General features: G+C 41.9%; 1 protein-coding gene across 4 annotated transcripts in view; it reads left to right on the top strand.

Moving 5' to 3' along the window:
* Positions 1-22,606, top strand: part of arhgap17a (Rho GTPase activating protein 17a) — a 33,235-nt gene that overhangs the window by 7,936 nt on the left and 2,693 nt on the right. Inside the window, exons 2-21 of one of the 4 annotated variants that reach the window (XM_005721735.1) lie at positions 994-1,033; positions 8,392-8,496; positions 8,702-8,734; positions 9,163-9,239; positions 9,966-10,077; positions 10,645-10,721; positions 10,893-11,010; positions 11,680-11,748; positions 11,923-12,004; positions 13,578-13,705; positions 15,997-16,108; positions 16,393-16,474; positions 16,883-16,963; positions 17,056-17,169; positions 17,381-17,472; positions 18,691-18,838; positions 19,042-19,320; positions 20,137-20,285; positions 20,739-21,263; positions 21,365-21,384. In XM_005721735.1, coding sequence (XP_005721792.1) covers positions 994-1,033; positions 8,392-8,496; positions 8,702-8,734; positions 9,163-9,239; positions 9,966-10,077; positions 10,645-10,721; positions 10,893-11,010; positions 11,680-11,748; positions 11,923-12,004; positions 13,578-13,705; positions 15,997-16,108; positions 16,393-16,474; positions 16,883-16,963; positions 17,056-17,169; positions 17,381-17,472; positions 18,691-18,838; positions 19,042-19,320; positions 20,137-20,285; positions 20,739-21,263; positions 21,365-21,369 — 2,428 coding nt within the window. In that variant the 3' untranslated portion in view covers positions 21,370-21,384. The remainder of the gene's footprint in view (positions 1-993; positions 1,034-8,391; positions 8,497-8,701; positions 8,735-9,162; positions 9,240-9,965; positions 10,078-10,644; positions 10,722-10,892; positions 11,011-11,679; positions 11,749-11,922; positions 12,005-13,577; positions 13,706-15,996; positions 16,109-16,392; positions 16,475-16,882; positions 16,964-17,055; positions 17,170-17,380; positions 17,473-18,690; positions 18,839-19,041; positions 19,321-20,136; positions 20,286-20,738; positions 21,264-21,364; positions 21,385-22,606) is intronic. The other 3 variants (XM_005721733.2, XM_005721734.2, XM_005721737.2) reach the window with 3 other exon arrangements.

Raw genomic sequence — 22,606 nt, 5'->3', positions numbered from 1 at the left:
CCTCCTTTGACAGTATCACAGTATCAGCTTAAAGCACTTGTTGCAGGCTGCTGAGTTTGCATATTTTGCTGTGAAGTACAGCCAGACTTTTGGGCATTTTTAATCTGTAGCTCTGCTCTAAAAGAACGTATGTACCTGGGTCCACCTACTATCCTCGGAAACGCAAAATGATTGGCTAGAAATCAAAGTGTATCACAGCTCAGGAAAATAAAGCACCGAAATGTGCGCTGCTTTTCGGTCTGGTTACTACCGTTTATGTCAGAACCATACCGGTACTCATCCCTACTCACAACCATTTATTAGTTCATCCCTAGAAATTCGGATGTTGGCTAAAATACAGCACTTATTCATTGGAAGTATTGCTTGTATGAGCTTAATATAACTATGGCACACAAGGAAAAAAATAACAATACAGCAGGCAGTAAACTGTCCCTTCTCTCTAACAAGAAGCCACCACCCCGTGTGAAGGCATTAACAAGCAGTCTGAGGTGTGCCTGTGTTTTCCCAGCCTTCTCTCTTTAAGTGAATCTAATCTGTCTGACCTCTTCAAGTCCAACTATTAGTTTGCTATTAATAGTTCAGGCAGAGCAGGGCTGCATGCTGTGCGCATGAAGACATGAGTCTGAGCTCTTGCAGCTTAAGGAAATCAAGGCTTGTTGAGCAAACAAGAAAGAAACTGAAAGAGTAAACAGAAACACACCTTCTGTATTGTTGCTCGTTTTATTCACTTTAAGGACACACTGAAGTTTGAAGAGAAACATGACTTGCTTGACTGCTTGAGCCATGGAAACAAACTAAAAAGATCAACACACTCTTTCAACATTCCCACAGATTTCAAGGGCACAGCTTTGATTTTAATTTAACTGTGGAAGCCAGCGTTTCAGGGTTAACGTCATTTCCCTCAGATATTTTTCAAAGTGTATTGAACCACTTGTCTGCCGTCATCTGTCAGTGCTAATTTGTGCTCTCTTGTTTATTTTTTCTCACCCACAGAGCAGAGAAAACAGAAGTTCTCAGTGATGACCTCCTGCAGGTAAATCATTAACCGGACACTGTAGAGCTCTGACCAGCTCTCAATGTGGGCGTATGTGTCAAGCAGGGGTTGTAGCTGGTTGTGCCATTGTGTCTGTGTTTTGTATGAAATCAGTTTTTATTTACATCTCTACAATTAAAATATTTGGAACAGGTTAATTGATGACATGTTCCTCAATAAGGAACCAGGAGTGCTCTCAAATGCACTGAGTATTAAATCCAGCACTCCACTGTGGTGCTGACACTGAGCTTGAGCTTATCGTCTACTGAAATTTCTAAAGTATTGTGTAGTAGTGTATAACTGATTGTCATTGGTATTAGATGTACAATGCTGTGGAAAAGTTTTTGAGTCACTCCTCATTTCTTTATGTTTGACTATAAAAATAAAAAATACATGCAGTGCTTTGTTGAAATATCTGATGTATAAGGCTGCTGCCGATTGGGAACCAAAAATTTCCTTTTTGAGTTCATCACCTCTTGCTACCGACTTTAAGTCCTTGAGCCTTTTCTCCTTGTTTCTCCTTGTAACTGGATCAACTGAAGGTCCAGATGCCTTTCAGGTCCTCTGTCATTTCTTTGCTGGATTTTGTTCTGTCTCTCAAGGACATGAATTTGCTCTAGATGGTTTTTTACACCTGCCAACTTGTGCAACAAGTTGAAAAAAAAAATGTATCTGAAAATGGGTATCTACAAGGACTGGATAGAAAATGACTGAAACCAAACCAGAAACACTGCAAGACTTTCAGAGGGGCTGGAGAACAGTTGCTTAAGACTTTCTCACCTTCAGCAGATTAATACTATAAATTTGCCATCCTGTTGCTGCTTCATGCGACAGTTACAGCCACAGTGTAGGACGGATCGCTGTCGTAGGAACTCGATCTCAACAGCAGTCAGACTGTACAATATCCACACAAGATAAATGCTGTATAAAAGCACATGTATATTTTATCACTCCCACTGCACTTTATGTACATTATAAAAGAAAAAATTGGTGTATTCTGGCTTTTCTTTTTTTCTATTTAAATTTTTCTAGTATAGCTCTAATTCGCCCTTTCTTCCTGTCGCTTGTGCAGCTGTAACAAGTGAATTTCCTCAGTGTGGGATTAAATAAAGTCTATGTTTATGTCAGTTACTTGTCTTGTCTTCTAGGGTAGTCACTGGGAGCACTTTGCTGTTGACTTCTCGGTACTATGAAGTGACGAGCCAGGACATGAATTTCAACCACGGAAGCGTTAATTTTTAACTTAAAGAGTGACTTCACTGAGTACTGTAAAATTTAGCAAAGAGTTGTCATGACAAGTGCTGGGTGAATAACAGTATATCAGTGCATTCATTTGAGTAGTACTTGTGTAACTCATGTGGCTGTTGCTGGTACAGGTGAGAGTCAGCAGGCACTCTGAGACACAATATTATTGTGATTTTTAACATTTTGACATATGCCGAGTATTGAATAACATATATTATAACATCTGTAGTACTGAATATTGTAATAACATATATTGCAATTTATCACCTTTTTTTAAAACTGCTTTGTCTATATCTGTTTAAAACGATAAGATACAATCATCTCACTTTGGCTAATTTTTGCTGCAAGATAGGATTGTCAAGCACGCCATCACTGTCCATAAATGTCAGTCAGACTGCAATTGAATGTTGCAGTCGAGTTGGCAATTACATGCAGTCTATTTCTGATAATATAGCAATTAACTGTGATAAGTCTTGAAAATCACGTATCTGTCGCTGCCTACAGAGACAGAAGTTCACAACACCCTCACATTCCAGACACAAGCTGCAGTCGGTCACAGAATATGTAAAAATTCTGTGCAGCCACTGATTTTTGTAGATGCAAGGAGGTTGCTGTCTTGTTTTTACTCATGTGACTGAACAGGTAGGAGACAGCTTTGTTAGGCTAAGTTTGTCCAGTGTTGAATGGTGTTACGATTAAGCTGATTTAATGTTTACTTGGGTAACGTTAATGTGAACGCGCTTGAGATGAGCTCTCTTGTTTGTAATATTTAATTTATTTCATAAAAAAAATTCAAAGACTACATTGATACAATATCACCATGCTAAACATTGTGATACTATGTTCTATGTCTATGTCAAGGAAGCTTGGCTGCCTTTGCGCTACTTCCTGCAAAGAGATGCAATGTCCATCACCCTCCATTATTTTCATTGGAGAGTAAATGAGAGATGATGGACGTGAAAATGAAGTGAGCCTCATATGGACAAAATACACATTTGAGTGACAGCTAGAACATCAGATTCAGAGCCAGCTGGACTTACTATAATTCAAGTGGACAACAGTGGTGACTTTAACCGCTTGGGGTGCTTTTTCACTGAAGAAAGGAAGTTATATTTTTCTGACAATTGACTTTGACCGCTCCTCAAAGACACTGTTGTTCTACGTCTGTCTGGAAATCAGCTGTTGTTTTCCTGGAATCAGTCTCTAGGATCTTTCTGATAAAGAAAAATGGAGTGAGTCACTCAGAGATGGCGACTCAATCACCTTTAATTTCTCCGAAGGCTGCTTTCACTTCTTGTCTCGAAATAGGAATTCTCTGTTTGTTTCTTAGTAAACTTTTGTGTTGTCCTAATGTTTTTGCAGAAGACAGTTTAATTTGTTGTGGTACATCTTCTGTTAATACCCAGTGATAATGTATAATTTCCAAAAATGCTTTTAATCCCACCTACTGTATAGCCACTACAGCAACAAATACTCTGCTTTGGCAGTAGATGTGTTGAGTATTGTTAATTTCTCATTTCTCTCAAGGGCCTTCTGAGCATGACTTAAAACGCTAGTAAGATACATTAGCTAACATAATGATTGTCTATACACTTAATTAATATCCACTGAGGTTCTAATACATACCCTCATAAAAAAACAACTTTGTTTGGATGTACTGTATAGAGGTAAGTGTGGCCACATCAAAGCAGTAAGAAAATCCTCATTGCATCTTTGTATCCAAGCAGTGAGTCGAAAGAATTCTCATTCATGCTTTTGTTTTTTTATACTGTCATGTTGCACACCTTGGTGCCCATTTGCAACCACTGTAACTCACTCAAAATGCCACTGGTAGAATATGGATGAACAACAAGTAAAGATAAACCAGTGCTCCAGTTTTTTTAGATCCTTAAAAAGCTTCCAGTTAAATATCGAGTTTAAGTCTCATTATAGATAGATGTCATAGATGTGTTTGCTTAGTACATCCCCAATAGGAACAAGGACCAGTGATAACAATAATGACCACTGTAAGTCCAGGCAAGTATTCTTAGTAGTTTATTTTGCTCCAGTCCACTCATAAAATCCAGTTAAAGCCTGCATGTTGGCATGGTAACCCACTAGTGTTGACTCAAACCTACATTAGACGAAGGTGGACAGTTTGTTCCTGAGTGTCTGGCTAGAGATAATCGAATTCCCTACGTAATCACTACTTATTATTAATCTGCTATTGTGCCTATGTTCATGTTTTACTTATTTGTGTCTTTATTAAGTTTGTCTGTAATATATTTGGTTTTAATTAATGGCACTTTGATTAATCTCTTTATGTAATAAGGGATGATGGAAGTACTGTCTGAGAAGCAGCTTAGATTAGAACAAAATAGAATAGAAAAGAATAGCTCTTTATTCGTTATACATGTAGAACAAAATTGTGGTTGCTCAATGCCAACTATGCAGGAATAAAATATAAATGATAAGACAGCAGGCAAAAATAACAAATAGGGGAAATGTACACAATCAAGAAGAATATATGCAAAGCAAGAGAAAGGCACAGAATGCAGAACAAAGTGCAGTCAGGTTCATAAAGTATTTGAGCAAAGACACAATCTTTTTTTGCCTCTGTACACCACCACAGTGAGTTTGAAATGAAACATGGTGTGATTGAATTGCAGACTTTCATAACCATTTTTATATGTAGACCCACATTTCAAAGGCTTCGGATGGATAAAATTCCTTTGGAGTCTGTGACTGTCTGAAGTCAAGAGCCCATGGACGTCACTAAATGCTGTATTTCCTCTCTTGGGATGCTCTGCCAGGTCCTCAGCTGCTGCTTATTTGTGGGCCTTTCTCCATTCTGTTTTGTATTTAATAACTGGAAAGCATGCGCTGTTGGACTGAGATCACATGACTCAGTTGGCTATTGAAAAGAACCCACTTCTTTTCCTTGAGAAACTCTTGCTTTTGCTGTAAGCTTTGGGTCATTACCCATTTGCACTCTAAAGTGTTGTCCAAGCAGTTTTCAGGATTTGAAAGCTGAGCAGAGAGTACAACCCTGTGCACTTCACAATACATCCTGCTACTTCTATCAGCAGTCACATTATCAGTATATCTTAGTGACGTAGTTCCAGTGGCAGCCTTACATGCCTCCACTATGTTTGACAGGTGTTGTGCTATGCTTCAGATCATGAGCTGTTTCTCTCCTTTTCCATCTTTTCAGTTGTCAGTCCAGTACTTGTGGAAACTAACCAACTCTTTACAGTCAGCTTCTTTCTTAGCTCGATTGCCTCAAAGCGGTCCTCTGCTTGATCCTCCGAGGTGGGAAAGAGTCAGCCAGCATTCCTGTGCCAGCTGCCTGCCCATTTCTTCTTCTCTGTATATAGCATCAGTCCACATGGGTACTGCAGAAGTACTTCAGAAATATCGTGTTGCCAGTGTAATAAGTTCGGAGCCACCTGTTTGAACACTTCTGTCATTGATCCCTCCTGCAAACAAAGAATATTTTGTTTCCCATCCAAGGCTTACAGAATAATTCCACCCTTAATGCGTCATCTCAAGCTATTTTTTGCTCTTTCAGGACATGTTCAGACATGTTAACATCATTTCTCTTAGGAACCAATAAATAAACACATCCACTGTCTGTCTTTTTCCTCCCTGTCTGTCCTACATATTATTGGGATTCCCTTTCCTATGACGCATCATGGGATTGACCAAGTATTGACCTCATCACACGGCAGGAGGGGGAAAAAAACACGCCCGCTGCTTTTCAGCTTCTTTTCGGATCTGCCGAGACTCCTCAGGATAATTTATTCTTTCTCTGGCCCCACTTTCTAACAATGTAAGGAAGAAGGTTCCTGCCATGTAATCCAAACATTTCCCATACACCCACACAGGAATCTAGGCCCTTCTAGAGCATAGGGAGGGGAATCCCCTGAATGTTTTTGTACCAGGCACTAAATGAACTGGGTCTAATCACTGTTCCCAAGCCTATAACGTGTGTATCCTTGTGTTCATGTGTGTGTTTTGGTTAGATTGTATTTAAGCCAGCTGTTTTAGGAATGCCGGGGGCCACCATGGGTCGGTACTGACGTAAGAGCACAAGGACAGGGGAGGGAAGGGGCGGCACACGGAGGCGGATATCTGCTGTGCAATTCCTGCGTTCCGACTCCGTTCTGTTTTTGGAACACAATTGTGCGGTATTTGGTTTATCCTCCTCCTGAAGTCGCCTCCCTCCATTTCTGCTCGTGTTACCGTCTAGATCTCACTGTTCCCCTTTATAATTTGAACATCTCGTAAGTGCATGTTTAGCGCTTTGAGACATTTATAGAGTTCTGATTTCTCACTTCAGTAGAAACCTGTTCTGTGAAGTTGCTTTCCCATTTTTCACAAGTAAGGCCAACTTTAACCAATCCCTTGCGTTGTCACGCTGTGTTCACCAGGCTTCTAAGTACATGTGAACAGTAACTCGCCATCAGCCCTTCCATTCCATAGCGACAGTCGGCCTAATGTTGACGTTGACCATCGCAGTCAGACACCTGGCACGACAAGCACAGTGAATAGTGACCCTGGGGCGTTTCAGTTGGCCTCTGTCCCTCAGCCTGAATAGCTGTAACTTCAATCAATGACAGTATTATATCTGGTGTCAGGCTAAAGGCACAGAGTGGATCTGTGGAGTCAACCGAGTAAACAGGAGAAAGTCTGTGTAATCAAAAAAGCCTTTTCAAAGCCAAAGAGCTGCTCGCCATGGGTCACATCTCGGTGGGCGCTGCTGGGAAGACATTTCCGATGAGTCACGTGTTTCGAAGATAACATTCCAGCGTTGCTCCGCAGGAGCAGGCCTTATCAGTCACGCTTGAACTTTGACCCCTGACCCTGACAAGGCCATCGCAAATCATATTTCTGCATGGAGCTGGAGCTCATTAGCGCTCATCTGGGCGCTCTGCCATGTTGGGTTGTGATGACAAGTTAGTGGGGTTGATGAGATTAATCTAAAGTTCTTTAAAGAGGCTGGTTACACTTTTCCTTTTACAGTGGTTGACACTAGCGTAGTTGATACTACGTTTAGTTTTTGCATAGGCCAGTACAGACAATAACATCAGTGACAGCACTATTAAATTGTCTAACACAGTGGTGGACGTACAGTAACATAAGTGTAATGTATTTGTGACACATTTCAACGTTCTCTTAGGTAGTGCAGAGACGAGGAAAATAGTTTTGTCTGAGGTCGTGCTGTGCTTTTGGTTACTTGGCATCATATTTCCACGCTATCAGAGCTTGGCTCCGACTGCTTGTCTAGCCGCTGATAGACTTCCTCAGCTTCAGTCTGGGATTTTAACAGAAAACGACACAAATAACTGCTAATCTGTTGAGTTGACAGGTTATGGGCAGGATTCATCACTTTTGCTGCCTAACTGCTGCATTATTATTCTGTTATTAGCCACAGCGGCTATCGGGTATAGTGAATGTTTAGCATTTAACATGTGCACTTTCCAAGTTACCTTAAAGTGTTGCTCAGTGTTGTAAACATACGCTACTTCAGCTGCTAGTGGGGGGCAGAGCCGTGTCAAGTTGTGTATCAACTGCATTTTCTCTCTGTAATCTTCATTGCTGCGTTCCAGTTACCTTGGAAGTTGGGTGTCGGTCACTTCTGAGTTATTTAGCTTGTGGCTCTATATAATGTTAGTGACAGCTAATATCCCTCTCATTGGTTCTGACTGTGATCACTGCAGACCCACCCAGCTGCTGTTTAAACCTTCTGTTTGGGATGGGCAGCCAATCAGAAGATAAATGAAATGTAGGCAGGTAGAGGATGACGTGGTGGCTATGAGTCATGTGAAGTACTCTAAAGGAGTGCCTGAGCCTGGTTCTGCTGGATGTTTCTCCTTCCCACTGTCACCAAACTGCTTGCTCATTGTGTTTTTCTGTTGCGTTATTGTACGGTCTACCTTACAATACAAAGCGCCTTGACACGACTGTTGTGGTGATTTGGCGCTGTATAAATAAAAAATATGGTTGTCTCCTTTTCTAATTGTGATAAAGTATAACATTTCTTGGGTGTTTGTGTTCTCAGTGTGCTCTTTCTACCTCAGCAAAAAGCTCTTTATTTGCCTAAGATCTCTTCTTGTATGTCTTGTGCACAGATCGAACGGCGCATGGAGCTGGTACGCGTGGTGTCCCACAACACACACAAAAAGATGGTGTCGTGTCTACAGGGACACATCGGTGCAGAGGCAGAGAAGAGACATGTAAGCCATCAAGCTTGTGGCTATAAAACCTGTTAAAGCAAATCAAGCAGCTGTTGCAGGATTTAGCTGTTCCTCCCACACACGTCGGGTTCTTTTTTATTTATATATATTTTTTCCTTGAATGTGTCCACAGTAGGAAGCACAATCTATAATTTCTCTTTTGTTTTGTTTTTCTACCCTACACCACCCAAAATATCCACCTCAGTCTGTACCACGCCTCTATACAGGAAATGGTCAGGTAAAAGCACTTATTCCACTTCTCCAATCCTCAGCACCACTTGCTCCATTTCCCATTTCCAGCATCTGTCATCTTCATTCACTATGCATGACACACTCGGCTTTGGGGATTCTCTCGATTAAAAACAGGATGCTGCACACACATCAGTGTTTATTCGCTGATGTAAATCATATAACTGTAAAAATAAGCTGTCATTTAGCAGAAGTGTCACTTCCTTAGTTTTCGTCTTAAATTGTATTCATCGTCTATTTTTTTCCCTCTTCTGCTCAAAAAGCTCGCTTCCTCTTTCTGAATTTACGCTTGATATGTTCAATGGAAAGTCCTAAACCAGTTTTCCATTGGCTTGACCTTGTATGCATAAGTTCATGTGTTTGTGCACCCGCATCTAATCACTGTTTGCATTTTTTCCTCCACTAAACACACAACAGAAAAAGCTTCCCCTCACGGCACTGTCCCAGGCAATGACTGAAGGTGGAAGCCAGTTGGGAGAAGACTCCTTAATAGGGTGAGTGTGTGATTGATTGACACACCAGAAATCCAATTGCCTTGTCTGGGCAACGGTTGCCGATATAGAGCAGAAGCACCCCAGAGAGTGTGAAATGCAAGGTCTCACATTCAGGGTAAGCGGCCTTCCCGGTTCTGTTTGTCTGTCAGGGGCTTTCAGCAGTTCCCTTACAGAAGAATCAGATCAGCTATTCTGGCGCTCATACGCAGAGTAGTTGAGGATCTAGAAAGTAGATGTCTACAAATCTACACTGCAGCTATGAGTCTGTCTGGAAAGAATAAGGAAGGGGAAGTATGACAGTCTGCTTGCACATGTGATTCAATCATGCCAACAGTTTTATTGATATCTGGAACTCGCTGTTTCTCGTGTCAAGGCTTATAGGTTTCATATCTGGGAAAACTGCAGCTCAAAACTGATTCACTCGTAGATAAAGTGTCACTAGGTCACTTTGTGCTCCTGGCTTTGAGCGGCTACAAATGATGACATCAGTGACCTGGTTTTGTTCTCAGCTGTTGGCTGTGGACAGATGAAGGCCTGGTTACGCAGACTGTGGTCCTTCTGTGTTGTTATGTAAATTCCATTTTGCAAAGAACACGTGTGATTACACTGGTTACAGAAGACCTAACATCCACATCTGTTAGTGTGGATATGTCAATGAGGCATATGTGTGACTTTGCTTGATTTTAACAGGCCTGTCTCTCTCTCTCTTCATGTGCTTGTCAATAGGAAAATGATGGAGGTGTGCGGAGATGCAGAGAATCGTCTGGCATCAGAGCTGATGCAACATGAGCTGCAGATAGAGAAGGACGTTCTGGATCCACTTAGCCAGTTAGCCGAGGTCAGAAACCCTACGCATTAATATTAACTTAATATAAAGGAACTGCTTTTTGAATGGCTAAAATATCAGCTGCACCCATTTCTCCACTTTAACTGGTGTCATTTATACTTTATATGATTAATTTTCTCTTGCTTTGTGCTGCCCAACTCCAAATGAACGAAAGCTTTTTAGTAAAAAGCAGCTAGTTGCTAGAGCAGTGACCCATTATGGTGATTGTCCTGTGTTTTTCGAAACATCCCAGCCCTCATAACACTAGCCAAAGTATCCTTGTCCTAGATACTGAACCCCGAGTTGCTCCTGATCAATTCACCGGAGTGTGAATGTTGGATAGTATGCACTTAGGCATAGAAAAAGTGCTTGTGTGGATGAGTGAATGAGACGTTTTTTAAAGCTGTTCTGAGTTAGTAACTAGAGTACAATAGCGCTATATAAGAACCAGTCCATTTAACAATTACCATATGTTATTCCACCTCTAATAGTCATGCAGGAAAATCAGTGGCAGTGCCTTGCAGGTCTTCTTCAGAGGTATATTTTCTTAAGCTTGGTGTGTTTTAACCATTCATTTAGGTGGAAATCCCTAACATCCTGAAGCAGAGGAAACAGCTGGCCAAACTGGTGTTGGACTATGATTCTGCCAGAGCAAGGTGTGTCTGAATGTCTTTCTGCTTGTTAGGCGATGCATTCTAAAATACCTGGAACTGCTAACACAGTAGCATAAATCACATTTATTCACAGGCATGAACTTTTTTACAGTGCCCACATTTCAGATTGCCGTCTGCATTTCCTGCTTTTTCCTCTTTTCTTTCCGTATTCAGATGGTTGCAGGCAACCAAGTCAATAATCTCAGGAACAAACACTCAAGCACTGACGGCCAAGGCTGACCTACTCAAGGAAGAGGTGGATGAGGCCATGAACAAAGTGGAGCTTTGCAAGGTAATCTTTATGTGCAAACATACTGATTCATTTCTGCAAGTCTATATCAAGGCAAACTACCAGTCATGTCAAATCATCAAATCAGGACCGTATCGAAGAAATGCCACTTGCAAGGTCATGACCTGATTGATAATGTAATTGATAATGTAAAATGTAGACTGCTTTATTCATGGCTACTTGTTGTGTTTAAGACTACTTAGGCTTAAAAGCCATCACATAGCAGAGTTAAAGTGATCTGAGTAAAAGAAACTGGAAATAGGCCTGGGAGTAAACTCATTAGAGCAACAACTGGACATTCCAAGACCCTTGGAATGGCCGGTTTGCTGACGCATGCAAACTGACTCTGTCCTGTCAGCTCTCTGTGTGTTTGTGTGAATCTACTGAACTGAGTCACTGGTGACTTTAGTGTCATGACTCCATGATGTGTGTTTCTGTCCAGGAAGTACAGAACTTTCTGTAAAACTTAGGATTTATGAGTCGTGCGAAGCTTAACCGGCCACTGACGCCTGAACTTGTGCCACCTGAAGCACTTTTTCATTCGAGGGATGACACTAGTAGATATGATCCTCTTTAATAGCCTCACTAATTCCCCTGTTTTCCCTTATAAATGATAACTTAACATCATCTTTATATATCTAACATCATGCCTTTTTGTTTCTTCTACAACAGGATCAGCTTGCTGCCGACATGTACAGTTTTTTCTCAAAAGAAGGCGACTATGCCCACTATTTCGTAACGGTGAGTTCACTGTGTCAACAAGCCAGCGCTGTTGTTGCATGACTTTCCGTGGGAACATTCACAGCTGCAGAGTAGCTGTGGGGCGGATGCTTGGCAAGCTGTTTGTATTTACTTTGCTGTCATGTACTTTACTGCTCTTATTATTCTGCTGTGTGTGTCTCTCTGTTTCTGTAGCTCTTAGAAGCTCAGGCAGATTACCACAGAAAGTCTCTCACTGTTCTGGAGACTGTCTTGCCAACCATCCAGGCTCAGCAAGGTATAAGATATGCAAACATGCTTTAAGCACACACACCTGTTTAACCCAAAATAGTGCAACGTTGTTATGGGGAAAATAAAAGTCACTTTCCCATGCATAACATGTGACGTGACCCTTTTGCTTATTTCTTGGAGGAACCTCCTGTACCTCCTTCCCAGCAGCAACCTCTGTTTTACCCGTTTTTTTGGCTCCCCCTTTTAAATATCTACTTTACATGGAAATTCACTCATATGTGTCCTGACTTGCAATGAGGAGAATCAGGTTTTCATTCCCAGCTGACTCTAGAAATCCAAAACCGCTGCTTTCAGTTACATCCGGCCAATCTCTTTTTCTTCCCCACGTTTTGACATTGTTAAAGGTACAGCGTGTAAAATATCACCACTAGATGGTCAATAGATTACAGATTGCAGTCAACTGAATTCTGTCTTCTTACCTTGTCAGATTCGAGTGCATAATCTTAACGACGCTGGCTGCTCTAGGACAATCACTTGGCCCTGTTTCTATTACTATTTATTATAACATAGTTGAATATTATCAACACTTAGCAATAGATCAGGAATAAAATGAAAATGGATATGTGTTAATTAAATATTTTGGAGTATTTTGCATATTAACTCCATGCCTCTAGCTACGGTGGCCGTTTTAGGACAAACAACTCTGGCTGCCGTTCATCTGTAGTGTGTAGGCGGTCAGTGCGCTGTTTACCTCAGCTGCTCATCCTCGTCTATTCACGGGGAGAGGAGGAGACTGCAAAACTTTGAAAAAGGTATCCAAAGCAGTGTGATGAGTCAGGAAAGCTCACTTAGCTGTTGTTGTTGAAGATGGCGGGGCTTCCACCAGTCTGTGCCCGCTCCTTTGTATATTTAATGGGTTAATTCTAAGTTCAGTTTTTTGGAAAATGTAATAAATAATCATATTTATGAGTACGGTATTTTTCTTTTCTATTAAATAAACTCTAAAAATGACTGACTATACCTTTAAAGGGGTCCTGACATTAAACAACAGTCCTTGACTCTGAGAATTTTAGGATTGTGATGTCTCCTCTCAGTTTGTTTTCATCTTACGTGCACTCTTTAGCTGTGTCTTGTTCAAGGAGTTTGTTTTTTCTGCATTAAACACATGTGGTCTTACACAGACTAGCCTGGTCTCCCAGCATGTGGCAATGACTCATGAGCTCCACACACACCCACCTGGTTTTGGAGTGCCCCACACCACCCCAAAATTCTTTCCCCGGCCCTCCCTCCTCACTTGCCTTTAAGCTCACGTGCTCACACTCGCTCATAAACACATAAAGATTACAGAACCGTCACTTCTGTTGGCTGAGAGCATGTGGTTATTATTTGGCGACACCTTGTAGGGGGAGTTTTTTTTTTTTGTTTGTTTTTTTTTTTAAACAAAATGGCCCAAAGGGAAGTTTTTGACCCAGATATCTACCATCCAAACCAGTAACAGGCCTTACTCACACTTATATGTATTTTACAATTATAATAATCTGGTCTTTCATGTGTTTCTAATTCCACTCTTTGCTCCTTTCTTCTCCTCTCTATTTATTATTAACTCTCTTTACATTCAGATTCATGGACGGAAAAGCCGGCGTTTGGCACTGGTTTGGATGAACACCTGAAGAGGAGTGGGAGGGAGATCGCCCTGCCAATAGAGGCTTGTGTCATGATGCTTCTAGAGACGGGCATGAAGGAAGAGGTATGGAAGTCATAGATTGTGGCAGGGAGTGAAGACGAGATACTGATTGAAATTTAAGTGCTTTGGATCATCGAAGATATACGGTCACCAGATCCTTTCAGTTAAACCTTATTAGTAAGTGGTTGCTTTATGGCAGAGATTCAGTAAGGTGCGCGCAACCTTCCTCAAAGATTTTGGTTCATATTGACATGATAGCATCACATAGTTGCTGCAGATTTCTTGGCTGTGCATCCATGATATGAATCTCCCATTAAACAACATCCCAAACGTGCTCCATTAGATTGCGATCTGGTGACTGTGGGGGTTATTTGAGTACAGTGAAGTCATTGTCACGTTCAAGAAACCAGTTTGACATGATTTGAACTTTGTGGCGTGGAGCATTATCCTGCTGGAAGCAGCTAACAGAAAATGGGTACACCGTGTTCATAAAGGAAGGTCAGCAACAATACTCAAGCTGTGGCATTTAAACAATGTTCAGCTGTACTAAGTGGCCCAAAAATATCCCTCAAACATTACACCACCATCCTGAAACAATGTTGTTTACATCCGATTCACCATCCAAATGTTGCAATAGAAAACAAGACTCATTGGACCAGGCCATGTTTTTCTCTTATGAAATGTAGCCTCTGTGTCCTGTTCTTAGCTGACAGGGGTGGTGCCGAGTGTGGCTTTCTGCAGCTGTAGCTCATCGGGTTCAAGGTTCAGAGATGCTCTTCTGCATGGAGTGGTTGTAATGAGTGGTTATTTGAGTTACTGTTGCTTCTCTGTTAGCATGGTTGTGTCATTCGACTTGTGGCACTGTGGTGGAAAATGCCAGCAGATCAGCAGTTTGTGAAATACTCAGACCAGCCCATCTGCCACTTAAACTGCCTTGATGCTTCATTTGACCTTCAGCGGGTCATCTTAATCATGTCTATGTGCCTAAATTATTTGATTAGATATTTGCCTTAAGGGGCAGTTGAACAGTGTATAAGGGAGCAGCCCAAAGCAGCTTTAGAAGAATTTCCGTTTTTGTCTTGTTGCTGTTTTGCTTGTTTAAAATGTGCTCGTCCGTTTGTTAATATCGGTTGGAAATAGTGCAATAAGGGAGTTGTCATCTAGCATGTAGCATGTATCAGCTGCATAACTACGGTGATTAGTGCTTTGCTGTCTCATAGGGTTGCCAAGTGGCAGCATGCATAATGAGAACAGTAACTGATCGAGACAACTGCCCCGTGCAGTACCACAGGAAGTGTTACGACTGTTTGACAGCTGATCTCCAAAGGTGCTGACATATGATCTGAACCACTCAAGAACGTTATTGGAAAAACGTAGACGCACTGCTCCAGAGAGTGAGCGAGGATTTTGGGATCGGTCTTGTCAACAGCTGCACTTAAGCCAAATAAATAAGAACAGCAATCTTATTAGCATCATACCGCAGTGAACACTTACTATGGTGAGGGCAGTTTCTGTGCTCTTTATCAGACTGGAACCTATCAGGGATGACATATCGCTTTAAGAAAGCACAGACTTCCATGTTGTTCTGCATTTACTCAGTGTGCTCCCGCCAAAGTTTGATTTCTATAAGAGGTTTTAGTACAGCCTCTTTTTAATGCTTTTGATAGGTAGTCGATGCTCGTTTTAGAAATCAATTCTTATCTAGTTTGATGAGCTTATTGGCTTTTACTTTATTACTCGTTTTAACCAGTGAACTAAAAGTAATGCTGGCATTTTAGTTAGAAGTGGCATAAACGGCTCGACTGGTCATTGAGAAAATTGAAACTAAGCTTTTAATTGTTTGTTTACACGAACATCTAAGGAGATGGGCAAATTGCAAATGATTTTCCGTAACGCTGTTCCAGAGAAATGGTCGCCATGTTATGATGAACGCGAATAGACATGAAATGTTTACGTCTCCACCCTGATACAAATTTAGAATACAATGTGCTGGGACGTGCTCGTCTCCTGTCCATAAATCAGAAGGTTTTGTTTCCCCCGTGATTGTGTAAAAAGGGAGGGAGGAAAGAGGGCAAGTGTTAACTCCAAAGCACATTATTTGTTTCCTGATTCATTCCTCTGTGAGTCTAGTCTGTGTCATTATGGTGTGAAGACAGCCTTTGTTTATGTGTCAAAGTAAATAGCTCGCTATGCTGTGACTGGTGGGTGTGTTTGTTTGCCTGCTTTAAGGTTTCATTGTGTGCAGCTGGCAGAGGGAGTATACGTAGTGGATACAGAGTCCGTCTGTAACTGTGTGTGTGTGTGTGTGTGTGTGTGTGTGTGTGTGTGTGTGTGTGTGTGTGTGTGTGTGTCAGGGTCTATTCAGAATTGCAGCAGGGGCATCCAAGTTAAAGAAGCTAAAGGCGGCGCTCGACTGTTCCACTTCACAGCTGGAGGAGTTCTACTCTGACCCCCACGCTGTCGCTGGTACGTTCCAAACCTGCACCGTTCTTCAGCTGTTGTATCTCTTAGTGTAAAATTTGGACCAAAATCTAAAAAGCAAGCAAATATTTGCTGTTTATTATAATTAATGTTTCTTTCAAACTTTGTCTTTTCTTCTTCATATTTCAGTGACAAACTCGGGGATAGTTCAATTTCACTCTTCACGATTCTAACTGATAAATGGCGTAGCGGCTCGATTTTATTTCATCTACATTTTTGCCTGTAATAGTGTTTTTAAATAAAACTATTGTGCACATGTGTGGTTACAGGAGCACTAAAGTCCTACCTGAGGGAACTCCCTGAACCTCTAATGACCTTCCAGCTTTATGATGAATGGATCCAGGCATCCAGGCAAGGCTCTAAATAGTCCTGTTCAATCTATCTTTGCACAGCACATTACAGATTCAAGTTTTACTTGCCATCTGGAGATTACACCAGCAATTATAAAGGACGGAAACTTCAAAAGTTGATAAATAAACATGTAATCAAAGGTTTTTAATATGCTTCTTTAAGTTTCCTGTATAATGTGAGAAGTGAGAATGATGACAAAAACTCTCAAATGAATTTGATTAAAATAAAAGCAGGGTAGTTTATATAAACAATTTTAAATTTGCCATGTGAAACCTATAAATAATTAAATTTTAATGCTTTATTTTGGTGGATTTGAAATACATATTTTTATGTATATTTTTGGCTTCTTATGTCTTCCATAAAGAATGAGCTGTGCTGTTATTTATCTACTTTCTTCTATCATTCTAGTGTGTCAGACCCAGACAAACGGCTCCAGGCGCTCTGGGTTGTATGTGATAAACTACCAAAGAACAACAAAAACAACCTGAGGTCAGTCGCTGAAACCTACATAGGGACTGATTTTGCTTTTGTCTGTCACGCAAGACTATTCTCAGCTCACTGCCCTCCGTGTTTTCTTTTAGGTATCTGGTGAAGTTTTTAGCCAAACTGGCTCAGGAGAGCGAGCTGAACAAAATGACCCCTAGCAACATTTCCATTGTCCTGGGACCCAATTTGCTCTGGGCCAAGACTGAAGGGTGAGCGGGCAAGACAGAATAATCTGTTGCAGCTTACTTGTCAGTCATGTTTAAAACAAGGGAGATGTAACAGTGTCTGGGAGGTCAGAGCCTAGTCTAGGGTGGTGAAGAAAACGTAGAAACGATAGTCTGTTATTTAAGCTTATTTCAGTTTATCCCTCATTATGTCAGAAAGCATCTAATTTTTGCACATCTATGTATGCACACCCAGGAGTCTGGCTGAGATGGCTGCAGCTACCTCTGTGCACGTGGTGGCCATTGTTGAGCCCATTATCCAACATGCTGACTGGTTCTTTCCTGAGGGTAGGTCTTGGGTTTCCTCTATAGCTGCTTATTTTCAGTCTGACCTTATTTACCTTCTTTGAAGCCATTAGTCCTATCAGTATATAAGGCAGTCATGGGGAAGGCAGCTGATATTGATTGCCTTGCAAGGCCGATAATCAGGAGTGAAAGGGGACTGAGATAAGAAGACCAAGGTCAAACAGTTTTTGTACTTTAGAGGCTGGCTGGAAGATGTATTTTATTGAATGTCATATATATATACAAGTTGCTTTAAACACTCACCAAATCCAGTGAACTGAAGAACTAAATGAAAGTACACCTCGACCTGGTGCTTTTGGTGGATTCCAGAAAATCCCAAAGACTTGTTCATCTAATTCTTGTTTTTTAAAGTCATTAAGGATGGATGGTGTGCATTCATTGCATCCTGGAAAAAAACTGTTTAACAAAATCATGAAAAGCCAGAAATACCATGACATCCATACTGATGTTGGATGTATGTAAAGTTCTGAGGCAGCTGCATATTTGTCTGGGTTGCACAGGCAGGTTAGTTAAAGCCTCTCTTATAGTCTCTGTTGAGGGCCTGTATCTTAGGCAGAGATGATATATTACTAGTGTTGCCATAATTGAGCATCTCTGGTGCACATACAGAGAGGGATGATGAGACAGTGGGAGCTATCACCTCACAATAATAAGGACTTTGGTAAATTGCTGACTGTGTTTGTGGAAACTCCTTTCACAATCTGTAGACAAACACTTTCAGGCAAATCTTTGATTCTTAATTTCGTTCAGTTAAATTTGAATTGTGTTTTTGAGCAGCTTATGAGAGGTTTTTGGAGCATTCCAGCCTAATGTAAACTGAATAATAGGCTAATGTTTGTGTCAGAATAAACAAAGTAAACATCTGTCATCTGGCAACATCTGCTTCTTCTTACACATAAAAATGAGTGTTTTCGGCGTGTTTTCTGTGTTTCAGTCTAACAAGCTTGGATAACGACCCGAGACCTCCATGGTCTTGTTCAGTTAGGTTCTCCCTCTATCACAGGTCACAAGCTAGCGTAAAGTAAAGAATGCAAACATGGATTGATTGAACATTCTGTGCATTACAGTGAATAACGTTAAATTTACGTTAAATTGTTCGTTTGCTGTTTTTGTTTTTTTACCAAAAGGGGGCGCTATAACACCCACCTGCACTCTTTCTTTATACAGTTTAACCTGTTTTTCTTAACTGTGTTTTTATAGACGTGGAGTTCAATGTTTCTGGCATGTTTGTGATGCCCACACCTGCATCCAACCACAACAATCACTTAGATTATGACTCGGGCACCATTGAAAGGAAGAGACCTGGCAGCATGGTGGGACCAGAGAACGACACAGGACGCAAAGACAAGTAATCCTCCAGAAGTTGCTCGCTGATCACTCTTATTCATTTGTGCCTTTTAATCCAGCTGCTTTCTTATGCTGCTAGATAATGTTGGTGTAAATAATCCGGTCACTTTTCTCGTTATGCTGTGGTGATTCTGCCCTAATCATGAATCTCTTTTGGTGGTTTTTGTTTCTCTCCTTCACCGTCTCCCTGCTATCCCTGTGTAGTACCACTAACAAGCACTCGGACCACACCCTTCGTAGAGGCAGTAACACTTTAGGTAGAAAGCAGCACACTTCACCTGCTTTCCAGCCTCCTTTACCCCCCGTGGAGGCTCAGGGACAGGGACACGGGGCTGGGCAGGTTCCCCAGGCCTCGGCTGAGCCCCAGTCACAAGCTTCACCTGGGGGTTCAGGGTCTGATCCTTTCCAGCAAAGTTTGGCACAGGGTCTTGCTGCTCTTGCAGCTGCTCAGCAGCTTCTAGCCCAGCACACAGAGGAGCTCAGGTAAGAGGTGTTTCCCTGCATCTCTGCTGCTGGTGGCAAAAACGTAGCATGCCTTACAAGCACACATGCATGCTTTTATGTTTTCAGGGTTCGAACTGCAGGAAGACATTAGTGAATTGTCGGAAAACACAACGTCAATCTGATGAGTTGCATAAAGTGGAGAGGTTTATTAATGCATGGCTCACTGGCACCTCACAGACATCAGCTCTTCTCTTGGTCACCTTAGTTCAGCTGGTGGTTTCTCTAACAAAACCACAAGTTTTCTTACGCCACCACCAGTTGCAGCTATGCAGACGACTCTAAAATCAGCCCACTGAAATGGCACAACAATGGCCTCTGTCATTCCACTAACAGTCGCTCTCAGGGCCTCTTGACTTCCCATCCCTCTGCTTTCCTCCCCAAATCACTAGAATCAGCAGGAAACTCACACTAACTGGCTCAAACTGCTTTGAAAAGCCTGGACATTGGCGCCTGTTATGCAAAGACTGAACGAGTGTCTTTGATTTAGTTGCTGAAAAGACAACATTCATTTTCAGACAGATGACACTATTCAGCTCAGCATTTTTGGCTCTACAGACTCCACTGGGAAAGCAAATTTAGATGAGCCTCCCAGATTATATTTGTGGCACATACTATGCAGCACATGAGAGGGGTTTGCTACAACTAAAATAAATCTGATTCTACTTTAATAGCTCTTAAAAACATTCAAGGCTGGATGCTGTTGCATATGTGCTACTCAGTTTCGGCCAACTTGATGGTTTAAAGCTTCTTCTTTTTTTTCTTTTTTTTTGGTGTGTGTGTGTTCTTTCTCTTAAGCAGCCCAAAGCTACGTGACTCTACATCCACCCCAACCCCTGCGCTCCAGAGGAATGGCTCTGGAGGAGGCAGCCAGGCTGCTGGCCAGCTGGGCACTGGAACCCCTGCGGCTGGATCCATGGGGCCCAGTCCACATATGATGCGCAGAGGTAAGAATCTACACCCTAAAGTGGTGCAATAAGTCAGTCATTCATTGCTTAGAAATACTAATTAAATAAAGATCTAAATATGTTTAGGACATCGGTACAGCTTCTGCATGGGTTGAATTCCCATAATTCCTCCCTCTGAATAGCCAGACCCATGCAAACAGACTTTAGGGTGGGACCATCACTGTTTGCATGGCTCTTGGAGATGGTATGAGATTGATGGCTAGTGAAAAATTAAGCCAGTACCCAAGTCCCAAAAAAATACAGTTCCTCTAATGGTCACTTCAGGTTCCAGCAGCTACTCACAATTGATCAGGGAATGCACGTCGTTTCCCTCGTGACCTGTGGTTGGCAGAAGGTGCCTAGATTTTCTTATACAGATGGATATCGTATGTATACTTTTGGACTTTTATTTATGTTTCCCACCAATAATGGCAGTTTACCTTTTGCTTCCAGGTACCAAGAAGCAGGCTCCTGCTCCTCCCAAACCCACAAACCCTCCACCCAGTCAGCCCTGTAATTCTGTAAACCACTCCTCATCCTCTGTCTCCTCCCAGACTTTCAGTTCCACCCCCAGACCCCTGGCTAGCCACTCGTCCACCTCTGTAACCTCCCCCACCTCACATCCAAGTGCCACACATCGGCGCCATTCGAGTAACCAGCCTCCGATCCAGGCGCCGAGCCATCCACCCCCAGAACCTCCGACGCAGGCCAATCCCTCTGTGCAGCCCACATCCCTCGACCAGCACAGCGCCGACCCCTCACCCCCGGGAACCCCAACCCCTCCAGACACCCCTCCACCCTGCACTAACAGCCAGGATGCAGTTACCCCTCCATCCCCATCTCCATCTCCCTACCAGTCGGGCTCGCTTCCCCGGCCGCGGCCTGTCCCCAAACCACGGAACAGACCCAACATCCCCCCGCCGCCCCAACCCACCACAGTGACCAATGAGACCAACGGGATCTGTACCAAGATGATGGGTGGGTACCGTTTCTTATGTGAAGTGTGTGTAACAGTGTCATTACTAACCTAATACTAATGTACTGTAATTCTAACACTCTTCACTGTAATACCTCTGCAGGTTAAAGACACACTTGTGAGGTTTGTTGATAATTGACACTTGCAGTAGCACTTTTTTTTTCCTTTTAAATACATATCATCATCACAGCCTGCCGGCTCTTTCACATCCTTTTTTTTTTTTTTAAACTTTGATGCACGACTGTCCCATGATGTGTGATGGATTTTAGTGAGAAACCCACTTCTGATGTGAAAAGCAGATATTTGATACGGTTGCACTTGCTGCTTCCAGTCGAATGATGAGGAAGAAATCTGCAGATAATATTTGTTCCTCTTGAGATCTTTAAAAAAAGAAAAGAAGAAAATGTTGTGTTTTTAAACACTCAAACTTCAATTCATCAGTTGAGTTGCAAAGTATAGAGGGAATATAGCCTCACTGATCTTTACCCACTTATAGTGGGCCATTCATTCGAGTCATTGAGACACATTTCACCCCATGTTTTCTAAGCACCTCCCACAGGTTGGATTGGATTAATGTCTTCTTCTTCTGTACCATACAGACTTTGCTAGCTACTCCAATATATAAAGAAATACCTGAAGGTGAAACACGAATCATTAAAATCTTTCCACCGAATTCTTTGGCTTATGTTTGTTCACTAACTTTAAAAATGTTGTGTTTTTTCCATTAACACGGAAAGACACCTGAGAGCTTCACACTGATGGACTCGATTAAACTGTTCACTTTATCTTCCACTGCTTCTCAAAAACATGTTTCTAGAAGTGAATGTCTCACTACAGGTAATACGGCAGTCTGGCATCAGAGCTGTCATTGCTCACGAGTCATCTTCATCGGCTGTCACTGTGTAATCACAAACAAAAGGGGTTTGAAACTCTGATCAGCTCTTAGCGAGGCTTTCAAACCCTTCACTGTCCGGGAAACTCCGTTCAGATTTTCAGAAATATGAAGTGATTCGTGTTGTGGAGTTTTTAAGCTTTTGTATTTTTTTAACTCATGTGTACCTCTAACATGCATGTTTGTGTTTCCAGTATTCAGAATCATGTCCACCCCTCCACCCACCCCCAAAACAGTGTAATGCCCTAGTTTTAATAATTGCATTCAAATGCAAATGAGTTTTCCGGCTAAAATTAAACAGAAACATCTTTCCGGACTTTACATTTTCTCTCTGCTTCCACTGGTTTGTTGCACTGCTGCTTGTCAGGCTCTGTTGCACAGCGCCACCTGCTGGCTGGAGAACTCCTCACTTGCCAAACCTCTGCTCCAGTTTAGTTTTAATCTGCGGAAAAT

Source organism: Pundamilia nyererei, unplaced genomic scaffold (assembly GCF_000239375.1).
Source record: "Pundamilia nyererei isolate P.nyererei 1_Seehausen unplaced genomic scaffold, PunNye1.0 scaffold00005, whole genome shotgun sequence".
NCBI lineage: Eukaryota > Metazoa > Chordata > Actinopteri > Cichliformes > Cichlidae > Pundamilia > Pundamilia nyererei.
The sequence above is the reverse complement of the archived record's forward strand: the minus strand, read 5'-3'. Positions and strand labels throughout refer to the sequence as shown.